Source organism: Seriola lalandi, unplaced genomic scaffold (genome assembly GCF_002814215.2).
Source record: "Seriola lalandi dorsalis isolate HSWRI2012SDOR001 ecotype SW California unplaced genomic scaffold, Sedor1 jcf7180002054887, whole genome shotgun sequence".
NCBI classification, from domain to species: Eukaryota; Metazoa; Chordata; class Actinopteri; order Carangiformes; family Carangidae; genus Seriola; species Seriola lalandi.
The window spans coordinates 21,601-33,881 of NW_019525439.1; the positions used below are offsets into that span (position 1 = coordinate 21,601).

Below are 12,281 nucleotides of genomic sequence, written 5' to 3' on the forward strand. Positions count from 1 at the left end.
TGAAACAGATTCAACACAAACTGAACATTAAACCTTCATGGAGGAGGGTTTGTTGCAGGACTGTTGTATTAGACTGACTGAGTGTAGGATGATTTGATATCATTGTTTTATCAGATTATTTTACTGAAGGTTCAACTGCAGCAAATTATAACAATTGAAAGCAGCTGTTCATAGTAACTCCACTAGTAAATATATATGATGTCATAAAAACAATGAAATCCATCATGTAATTATTATACTGTTATAACATTAAATTTAATAGTAAAATCAAATAAAATGCTTAAGAACATTAAAACATTTCATCTTTGATAGTGTAGCTATTCAACATCACCAGAAGCTAAATAAAGATAATAATAATGAACATGTAGCACTTGTGCTAATGCTACAGAGATCAGTGGCAGTAAAAAAAAGATGTTAGGGGGAAACAGAAACTCTCATCCTCAAAACTGTGATTAAAAAATCACCATAAAAACAACAGATGCATTTAAACCTGCTCTTAATGCAAATATAGAGACAGTAGTGTCATCAATGTGTCCGTATATTCACCTTTACAGTTGAAGAATGGGGGTCAAATATTTTCAGACTGACAATGAGATAAAAACATCTCTTAAACCAAGGATAAAAAAAGGCATAAATAACTGGGTTCAAGGTTGAATTGAAGTAACCCAACCAAACAAATGCCTCAAAGACGGCAGCAGGTGTGATGAAGCCAGTGTAGGCATCTATTATAGAGTTAATAAAAAAGGGCATCCAACATAAGATGAATGCACCGAGCACAATAGCCAGAGTCTTCGCAGCTTTGTGCTCAGACTGTTTAACCAACCCACCTTTTCCTCTGTCACTGGAACAGTGGCTCATATCTCCGATCTTTCTTACGTGCTCTTTGGCCACAATAAATATTTTAGTGTACAGACAAATCATTACAGTGGAGGGAAAAAAGAAGGCAGTAATACTGTCCAGGATTCCCCAAAGGGGGTTAAAGAGAAGGTTACAACTACCAAGGCAGTTTATTGACACCATATACTCCTCTAATCCTGCTACGTTGGCCTTCGAGTAAAGTAGTCCATAGGAGTAAAGAGCAGCCAGTGCCCAGCTCACATAGACCATAATACAGGCCACTGACATTGTGATTTTCCTGGAATAATGCAAAGGATTGCATATTGCTTGTTGTCTGTCTACAGCAATGCAGACCAGGTGGAAGATAGATACAGTGGTAAGAAACATGTCAAAACTAGAATGCAACTGACAGAAGTCATCACCGTAGAACCAGCAGCCATGAACGGTCCGAATGGCGCTGAAGGGCATCACAATAACTCCCACAAGAAGGTCGGCAAGAGCGAGAGATAAAACAAGCACATTGGTGGGATTCTGCAGCTGCTTAAAATGACCTATTGACACAATGACAACACCGTTTCCTAAAATGGTGACCAGTATGCCTGAAGCAAACAACAAATAGAGGCTAATCCTGGTCCCCACGCTGAACTGAGCCATAACACATGAGGCATTAGAGCCTGGAAAACAGTACTGGTCCTGAGACAGGTCACTCATCATAAACCCAAAGACAGATGACAAAACCACAGCAGAGAGAGATAGATACCACAACTGCAGCAGAGGTGTGTGCTGAGGGCGAGAAACACACTGGTGATCTCAGTCTTGTAAGAAAAGACGCAGCAGAGGCTCCACCTACAAATATACCTCACTCTGCCAGCCAATCAGAACTACTTCAAACTTTGAGGGGGAAGTTTTTTCTCTGGGGAAGTCATAGACAACCGTAATGTGGTTTTACTACAGTTATAGTAAATTAAATACAAACTATAATTACCACCTTGTGGTTGTCTGCCTCCTCCACTCAGAGTTTCAGGTTACATCCCTAATTATCCAGAATCATAAAATATTAACCATTTGTGTGAAATTTTGTCATAATTGCTGTGTGAGAAAGGGTTTTGTGAGGTCACTGTGACCTTGACGTTTGGTCTTTGATGATCCAAATCTAATCAGTTCGTCCATGAGTCCCAGGGGACATTTGTTCCAAATGCAAAGGGATTCCCTTGAAGAGTTCTCGAGATATTGTGTTCACAAGGCCAAAATCATGTTTTGTGAGGTCTCCGTGACCTTGACCTCTGACCTTTGGAGAACCAAAATTTAATCACTTCATTCTTGAGACCAAATGAATTGTTTGATTTAATTTTTTTTATGAAATCAATGAATGCATGTGATTCATGTTTCGTGGCACCAGGGGTGGAAAGAGTTCTGGAAAATTGTTACTCAGGTACAAGTACAGACCCTGACCCTTTACACAAGGATCCCACCCACCTGTTGTCGAGCTTTGCTCCTGCACCCTGCAGGGGGCCCTCTGGCGAAGTCCAAGCGGTCCTGGAGCCTTGTAGTGTAGTCATTTGCCTTTGGAGTCCTGGGCCACAGGTGGGTTCAACATTAACACCAGGGGGACATGGTTATCCCAGTCCCGTTGGTGTTGAGCAGTCACTATGACCAGCTGTTGTGTCAGTGTGGGTGTGGTGCCGGTCTTGAGGCAGCCCAGTTTTTCACACATGGCTGCACAGGATTCAAGTTTCTGTCCTGGTCCGTGTGAATGACTTCAAGTATCCCGAATCTCTGCACCAGTGCATCCACTATGGTCTCTGCCTCCTGGTCCGGCAGGCAATAGTCAACCCAGTGAAATAGTCCATGGCAGTGAGGATGTAGCAGTCACCCCTCTCTGTGCAGGGACATCAGTCCCCTCTCTCTCCAGGGGCAACCCTGCTGCAAACTGTTGGAGTTGAACATGAGATCTGTCTGGGAAACTATCACAGCGGCCACATCCTGCCTATGCTAGCCCTGTGGAACCCCCGTTGGAGACGACATAGTTTCTCTGTGACACCAAAGTGACCAGACAGCACGTCTCCCCAGTCCATGGCTGGTTGGATCTGGATCTGGGCCCACAACTGCACATTTCACATCTAGCCATCAGCGTCGAAGGGGAGACAAGAGTGCGTCAGTAATCTCATGGTGAGCCCCTGGTGTGTGGACCACAGTGAAGTCACACACCTGTAGATCCAGTGTGACAGCCGGCCTTTGGCTCCCTGACAGACATGAGCCGCTGTGAGGCAGAGTGCTTGTGTTGTGTGTAATTTAAATCTGTCACTTTTTCAAAGAATCAAGATCGAACGAATTTGAATTTACCTGCAATTCGTTTGAATTAATTCGAATGCCGCACTTTTGATTCAGTGAAACTCATAGTGTCAAAGTGCCGCAGTAACACAGAACACACAGTGGGACAGACAACAGGAGGGAGCTCCCTCACCTTTGAACTAAAAATGTAGTGATGCAAAACATCAAACCAATAGTCAAGCCAAACGTTCCGACCTAATTTCTCATATTTGCCAGAATAACAAAATCTATTAACGTGATCGGGATCAAGTTTGTCTCTTTTTTTATTAACGATGTTACCTGCCGATGGTCTGATGCGCTTTTAGAGACTGCAGCTACATTTCCAACAATCATTATAGCTCCAATATGAACTCTTCACCCAACATTCAAACGAATGTTCAGACATCGAATAAAACGTGACGACCCTAGTGTGTTTACAAGTGTTGTGTGTGTTTACAAGTATTGTGTGTATTTGTTTGGGTTGTGTGTGTTTACATGTGTTGTGTTTACTTGAAGTGTGTTTGTTTGTGTTTGTGTATTTGTGTTGTGTTGAGCTCTCTGGGCCACCGTAGACAGCTGCAGGTGAATGGTTTTTACAGTGAATATTACCACAGTCAAACAGAGGCGGAGGAGGAGGAGGAGGGACGTTCAGACGTTCTGCTGTTTGTTGCTCCGTCCTGTTGAAAGGTGGCTCAGCAGCTCACTGCTGATGTGAACTTTAAACTCTCCTGGTCAGCTGACTGCAGATCAGCTCCTGTGTGGGGCCCTGGCTCAGCAGCGCTGTAACTCAGAGGAAACAACAGCCACCGTCTGCAGAGGTTGATCGAACCTTTACTGCGATCAGAGAGCTCTGCAGTGAGAGCAGACACAGCCTGTCGTTCGTCATCAGGTGGCTTTTCAGGTTCCACAGCAGAGTGTCAGAGCAGAGACAGGAGGGCTGGCGAGGCCAGGTTGACTTCAGGAATGTCAGCACATAACAGGGCGGTGTAGAGAGAGAGGGACGGGGGGAGGGACAACGAGCAGGAGAGAGAGAGAGTCATAAATGCAATAATTACAGCTTAGGCAGAAATAAGCTGCGCAGGCTGCCGGTGTAGCTAACAACACGGGAGGGAGACCCAGCACTTCTCTGCTCCCACTCTCTTGTACTGGGATTTATTTTTCACCAGATTTTATTTTTCATTCTTAGACATGGATTTGTTCCTGGATTCTGGTTAATTATGACAGATTTCTTTCTGCCAGTTTCCTCAAAGTCAAACAGAAATTTCCTAACTCACAAAATCACAGCAGTGCCATGTCTGTGACTGCCCTGTTCAGGGGCAAGTGGGGGCAGAAGTCGCAGGAACCCCCAGAGAAGCATCCGGTGGCCGTGGCTCACCCCAGCCACGAGGACGAGGATGACGAGGATGAGTCCAGAGTCGGTTTCAGCAGAGAGCCAATCCGCAGGAACTCCCGCTTCTACCGGTCAATGAGGAAGAAGAGGCCGGCCTCGTCTGAGCAGTCTGAAGGTAAGAGCACACCTGGCCTCTGCTCAGCTGCAGTTTCAGTCAAACTCTTAGCAGGCCTCATCACTGCAGCAGCAGGGACAGCCGCTCAGTTGTGTCTCTGTTGGAAACTGTACAGTACATAGTGTTGACCTGTTCCAGGGGTGGACAGTAGTGAAGTACTTGTGCTTCAGTACAATTTTACACGTATCTGTTCTTTATTTGAGTTTTGTGTTTCTGGGAAACTTCTGACTTTTACTCCTCTACACTTCAAGACAAACATTATCCCTCTGACTCCACATTACTATGAAGCACAGGAGCATTTAGTCAGAGGAATGAATTTTATTTTATTTGGAAAATGTGATAGATCATACACTGTTCATCACAGGAGAAAAACCAATCACAGCCAGCTTCTCCACTGTCAGCCATGTTTGAACCTGTCAGTGTCCTAACGATGGTGATGTGAGATGAAGATGAGGCTGAAGATTCTTCTCAGAGACCCTGATCTGATCTGAGGTCTGTTTGAAAGGTTGGCTGAGTTTACCACGTAAATGTGGAACAATACAACCATGAGTTGACATAAACATAGAACTGTCAATATTTTTAAAATGAAGTACTCCAATACTTTAACTCCAGTACAAATATGACTGAGCAGCTTTCACTTGTATTGGAGTCATATCTGATCACCTGACTGAAGCTCTGTCCCATTCACTGTAGATGCAGTTGTTATTGACAGTGGAACAAAGGCTTGGTAGTCCTATCCGTCAGTAAAATACAGAACACAACCTGAGAAACTGGTTCTGTGTGAACAGCACAATAGTCTGAGTAATACCTGTATGTTCCACAGGTCAACCTCTGACCTCGTGATTTCAACAAAATAACAGCCTCAGGTTTTTATGTTCAAATGGCAGAAACCAGGTGCAGCTGAGTCCGGCTGCTCCGACCTGCTCCAAGGTTTCAGATTAACACTCGACAGTCACAGAAAATGAATATGAATTGTTCATGAAATGAATGAAAATCTTCATCCTGTATATTAGTGTGTGCGGCACAGCCATGAGTTAGAGCTCTCAGATCGGCCTCAGAGGGATCAAAGTCATCACTTAATACATAACCAGAGCGTCAGCATCAGGTGCACAAGTAAAATGAAATCATAAAACACTGATGCCAGCTGAGAAATGTCACCTGATCCTTGATCACCTGAAATAAAAACAAAGCTAAAGTTAGCGTTAGCATCCTGATTTGAATTCAGATAAATTGTGATTATAAGATATTTTTTCTTATCACCACTTAGCAGCTGTCCTGTCCTGATAGTGCAAAGGCACCGATACCTTTGTCTGTCAGTGCTTTGATAGCATGTTTGATAATATGACGGTTTAACTGAACTTTACTGTGTAACTTCAATTTCTCACTGAATCCACAAGTGAATGAACGATCAACAGATTCAGTGGATGAATTTGCAAAACCTACAATTTCAAAGAGTCAATGGTGTTGTTGTAGAACGTGTATATATATATATATATACATAAATGTCTAACTCATACAAATATGTATGTACATGTGTGTATGCTTATATTGTAGACATATGTTACATAGATATATATCCATCTCAAAGCCCTCAGTAGATGTTAATATTATAAACTGTAGAGTCCAAAAGTCTGAGACACTTTCACAGAATAAAAATAAACATGTTTAAAATTAAATAAAAAAATTAATAATATTTAATGATAATAATTAATAAGAAAACATATATAAACATATAGAATCTTTATATGTATGTTTTTTTAATAAACCTGCACATATAATTAAATATATATCATTAACAAATATGGCCGCAACATGTTATATTATATAAAAATTAACGATAGATATTTTAATATATATAGATACAAGTTTTACTATGAGTGTTCAATATATGCTATAAACGTATTATTCTTCAATAAGATAAAACTCTATCCACGAGGAGAACATGTTTTTATTCAGGAGGGTCAGAGGATCATTATCAGTGTCTTTGACTTCAGCTCCTGCAGCGTCTGAATCAAAGTGTCTTATTTACATTATGTGAGTTCGTATTGACAGTGTGTGGAAACAGGAAACACAACATTGGGCCTCACGCCAGAATCACAGGTATGAACAGATTTCTTCTCACTGACACGTACAAGTGACTGAAGATCATTTGTGACGATTCTCTACTGAGTTTCTGATATTTCAACTATTCTCAGCTGTAGTCATGTAGAGACAGTCTGACGGGTTGCTACCCATAAATGTAATATATGACATATACTGTATGTCCCTATATAGAGAGTGATGTTGCCATATATGTCACCTATAAGAGGATATACTGTATTATTATCACATATATACCTCCTCTGGACATATGAAGATATAAGTTTATAACATATATGAAATACCCACAGTAAAATTTGCATAAGGACATATATTAAAAACATCTATGTGATCTGGGTATCTTCAAACAGTGCCATACATTTATTGGCTGCCTTTCTCACTGTATTCTTAGAAAAGTTAATGATATTACACAGGGATAAGTATCTTATCTCCAGTAACTGCTTCTGCAGCCTTCCCCTAAAGGAAATGAATCAGCCCCAACATATTCATACAGTACTTTGAACATACTCAGAAGTACTTAGAGTTGATGAAGTGGCGGCTCTCCGGTGTCAGTCAAACAGCTGTAATTGTCTGTAGATAATGTTTAACAAAAGCCGTTGACAGCCGACACATATTCATCCCCAGCAGTCAAAGATCTTCTGCTCATCGTCTTCACCGCCGGTGGGACTGATGTGAAATAACTCTGATTATTTATCAGCTATCAGATCATGTAAACGCTGATCGTTTCCCTCCGTGTTCTCAGACGTTGTTGCTTCTCCTGTTGTGTTGTCTAACACACCGACTCACAGCTCTGTCAGGCTTCCTCTCTCTGATTATAGGAAGTGGGAGCTGCTGTTGAACGTTAGTGGAGAGGAAAGCTGAAACATTAGTGTTAAATCTAAATCTTCAGATGGTTTGTGGATGACTGCACCTAGCCCTAAATATACGCATTACAGCCGTACACAGTCAGGGATTAGAGGCCTTCAGCTTCTGTGACATTCAGTGATTTAAAGATTCAACGGTGAAGTAAAAGGAAGGACGACCATCACTGCAGCTCCATGGCAGAGCGTCCAGACGAAGACTCTCCTCGGGGACAGCTAGACGACTCTGGGACTGAGAGGAACCAGGTTCTCTGACTGAACTGAACTGTTCTGTCTCAGTTCTCAGAGTCAGGTCTGGAGGACACCAGATATCACCTGAACATGGAGATCACGGTGGAGGCAGCATCAGGCTGTAGGGGGGACGGGGGGACTGGACTAAGGGAGATATCCTTAATGAAGACCTGGTCCAGATCTCAGGACCTCAGACTGGGCTGAAGGTTCCCACAGCAAAGACAACACGGTGTCAGTCCACTGACGGTCCTGCAGAGCCTGACAGGATCTACAGAAAGTCCCCAACAATGAGGAGGGAAAGACTTTTTAAGGACCGCAGGGATTTTTTTCCAAATCAGATTTTTCTTTTTATTGTTTTTCTCTTCAAGTAAAACGTCCTGTAACTGTTGAATTCTTCCTAAAGACAAACATGTTCCCTGAGGGTGAACAGCTCAGCGGTTGGTTGTGGTTCCTCGGTCGGCCATTTTCTTTTATTTTGCAAAAAGTCTTAATTTACCCAGAATTCACTGCACCACAGTCTGGCTTAAGACAGTCAAGAACTATCGTGCTTTGTGTAACGGATGAACTCAGACTCGGTCTCTCTGTCTGACTGTTAGTTAGATCTAAGACACAGTCAGAGTCTGTCTCTGTGAACCTGTCCTCAGGTGTGTTAACACCTCTGTGTCGCCATGGGCAACAGTCATGATGTGTTCTGGTTTTGTTCAGCTGCTGCACTTTATTATTTATTATTATGTTTCTTTGGAATATATTTTCCTCAGTCCCACTTCACAATAAGACGAACCTTATAAAGGATTTATACATGGTTTATAATCAGGTTATCAATTCAGTTGCTAACACTTTATGAATCATAAAGAAGTTATAGAAAGTTTTCATAGATTGATGCAGGTTCACTATTTGGTAACAGCTGTGATTAGAACGAGGACGGCTGCTGAGAGCAGATCAATATTAATAATAATATTAATAATCAATATTGCTGAGGCCTCAGACAATGAATCTGCTCATGTGATATGATCATGTGATCTGCCATAATTTAATCTGACAAATCAAACTCTTTGACCATTAAGTTGGTGGTTAGTTGATAATTAATTAATAGGAAGTGAAGCAGCTGCTACAGATGCTGATGACGGAGGAAACACAGAGACATGAGGCTGAACAGTTATTAACACTATTTGGGAAGCAACAAGTCACTGTTGGCCTTTTTATCTAATGTGTTATAAAAGATTTATAAAGTGTTAACAAGCTAATGAATGAACTGGTTATAAACCATTCATTAACCCTTTATAAGGGGACTCTTATTGTGAAGGGGAACCTCCGTAGCTGCTCGTCACTGACTGATTTTCTCATGTTGTTATTATGATATTAGAAGACGCTGCACAAGTCACACACACACACACACACACACGCACACGCACACACACACACACACACACACACACACACACACATAGGACCAGCCGTTACTGGCACTGACGCATGATCGGTCGGTTGCACAATGAGAACCGGAGGTGTGGGCGTGTCCTCCTGTGACCTTTAATCTGGAGCTGGAAAAACAACAGCGTCTAATCTCCGAATTCTCTGTGTCGAATGTGAACGTAATGATTATTATTGATTAATACGTCCAATGACAAGCGCGTTCATGTGCGCATTACCGAGACTTTGACACTGTCGGGTTCCTCTGATCGTTTCATCTACAGAGTCACGTGTGATTGGTTGATTCAGGTTTGTGTCATTTACACAAACAAACAAACAAACAAACAAACAGATTTATTTTTCCCATACAGAAGATGAATGTTGTGATGGATCAGTGTTAAAGAGACACCGAGAGTTTATGATGTTTCATCTCTGACTGGAAATGAAAAGATCAAAACTGTTTCCTCATTCTTCACTATCTCTCTCTCTCTCTCTCTCTCTCCCTCTCTCCCTCTCCCTCTCCCTCTCCCTCTCCCTCTCTCTCCAGGTTGTTCCAGGCCTGATGTGGACCACAGTCCGTCCAGCAGAGCTCCTTTACCCCACAAATCACCCATGTTGCCCGGGGCGAGACGGTGAGTTTGCGTGCCTTCGCTGCCCAACCCTGAACCTCTGCACACAAACACACCCAGAAAACACACACACACACACACACACACACACACACTGCCTGTTCAAACACTGCCACACACACTCTCAGTGGCTTATCATGTCTGTGATAAGAACACACACCTGTTCAGAGTGAGTGTATTCAGCTCTGATGGGACTGTTGTTTCAGTCAGTTTATTGTTTATTGATTATTATCATATCAGATTATTGAAGTGTTGATCGATCAGCTGTGTGTCTGTTGGACGTTATTTGAGGATGTCATTGTGTCGTCTCTTCCTCCTCTGGCCACTTTGTGAGAGGATACAGGTGAGAAGTTCACAGGTATCACATGAACTAATGACCGCATCAAATGGTCTCCATGGAAACTGTAGAGGTTTACTGCTGTAAACTCTCCTGCACTGCTGTGAATGCCCAGGTACGGGCGTCCGGACTTGGCGTTGTCTGTGACGAGAAACAGCTGATGTGATGATGTCACTCAGAGCTCCACAGCACTTCCTCAGCAGGAGGTCAGGGTGGACAAACACAGTGAATGACTTGGATGCGGGAGACTGTCTCCATAGCAACAGTCAGCGATGGAGTCTTGTAGCCATGATTGTGACCTTTCCCCGACCAAGCAGCACGATCACTGCTGGTCCTGAGGCAGGTCATGCTGTGTGATGGACGCCTGACACGTCTTAGTGCTACTATGCAAACTAAAATGAATTAAAGCAAATTTTTATTTATTTGTTTGTTTGTTTGTTTGTTTGTTTAATAGGGACGACACAGTTGAACATAGTTTCAAAACAGTTTCTGAAACGAACGTGTTGCACAGGTCACAGTTTACTGTCTCGTCTTTGGATTTATCTGCAGAGCGACTCTTTATAGACCAGGTTCACAAAACAGAGATGAATAAAGTCTCACAATTAAATCAAATTAAAGCAAATTCCTTGTATGTTGAAAACCAGATTCTGATTCTGATTAAAAATGACATCACAGTAAAGAGACGGCTGCTGTCTTGTAAACGCAGCGCTGTTGCCCGTGACACTGTATTTACATGTGCTGTATATGTCTATGGATGTTTCCTGGTTGCCGTCGGCCGGTGTATTCCGCATCATTTCCTGCTGTGTTATGATTGGTTGGCTGTAGACGCGGGGCGTAGCAGTAGCTGTCGTCTGGACAGAAGTCAGAAAATGTTCACAGGGTTCAGTAAAGATTAAGACTTCTGGGAATCAGCAGCATTAACAGTTCGTCCGTCTGTGACTGTTTGATTTACACTTACAGAACTTTATATGTCATGTAGAGACAAGCGGAGGAAATCAGTCGAAAGTGTTGATGTGTGACTTTCACACGCATTGTTAATATTTACATGATTAAACATGACATCACATGATAAAATCCCTATACATGTAAACAGACTGTTCTGTGGTTTCATTTCTTACATATTTCTGCTGTATGACGGTACAAATAGTAAAACAATACCATAATAATATTTCGATTGATTATGACTAAAGAGATGAACGTTTTCACAGGTGCTTGTTCTGTATTTCATATATCTTGGGTTCCTGGCAGTTTTCCATGCATGTGGTTTAAAGTGTGTGTGACAGAAGTGAATGCACAAACTCCACAGAGTTAAACCTGCTTTATCCTTTAGAGTCGGAGGCGCAGTCTCAGAGAGCGAACTGTTTTTCACTGTGAAGAACAAAGTTGAACAGAAACAACTTGGAAATGTTATTGTGGAAATCTGACACGTGTGAAGCACCTCGACATTCAGGTCCAAACATCTGCCCACAGCTGTATCTATACACTGTAATATAAGAATAACTGGTGGTGTTTAGACCTGGTCTCTATCATGTCTACTGTTCCTGGGTCTTCACCGACTCCTGACGTAGACATGTTGCACGCACACACCTGTCCTCTCGTTCACTGGTGTGTATAAGAAGAGAGAGGAACCGTCTGCAGAGACGTGTCGTGGTTTGGTCATTGTCATTTCCTGTTTTATTTTGAAGAAGCTTTCCTTGTGTGTCTCTTGTTGTTTTTACTTCCTGTCTTTGTCCTGTCTCCCTCCAGTTTGATCGTCTGCCCCGCCCTCATGTGTTCCACCTGTGTTCAATCACCTGCCTCCCTTGTGTGTATTTAGTCTCTGTCAGTTCGTCCTGTCTCCCTCGTGTCTCTGTCTCCTGTTCTTTCAGTATTTCAGTTGTCTTCCTGTTTTGTTCCAGTCTTTACCTGTTGCAGCCTGTTTTCCTGTGATTTTAGATTTTGATTTTGAGCATTTTCACAATTTTCTGTAAGTTTCTGTTTTTTTTCACTTTTTTTTGGATGGTGGGTCCAGGTGGGCGGGGCTTGGTGACTGCTTTGTTGTGACATCACAAAGTTCCAGAAG

General features: G+C 42.4%; 2 protein-coding genes across 2 annotated transcripts in view; one reads left to right on the forward strand and one right to left on the reverse strand.

The window, feature by feature from the left end:
- Positions 1-404: 404 nt before the first annotated feature.
- On the reverse strand, positions 405-1,551 carry LOC111671865 (trace amine-associated receptor 13c-like). The gene has a single exon (XM_023429097.2). It carries the CDS (start codon positions 1,549-1,551, stop codon positions 526-528), a length of 1,026 nt encoding a protein of 341 aa, XP_023284865.2. The 3' UTR covers positions 405-525.
- Positions 1,552-3,451: 1,900 nt separating this feature from the next.
- The window catches only part of LOC111671846 (ephexin-1-like), a 19,382-nt gene continuing 10,552 nt past the window's right edge, over positions 3,452-12,281 (forward strand). The window contains exons 1-2 of the mRNA XM_023429072.2: positions 3,452-4,652; positions 9,801-9,885. Coding sequence (XP_023284840.2) covers positions 4,439-4,652; positions 9,801-9,885 — 299 coding nt within the window. The 5' untranslated portion in view covers positions 3,452-4,438. The remainder of the gene's footprint in view (positions 4,653-9,800; positions 9,886-12,281) is intronic.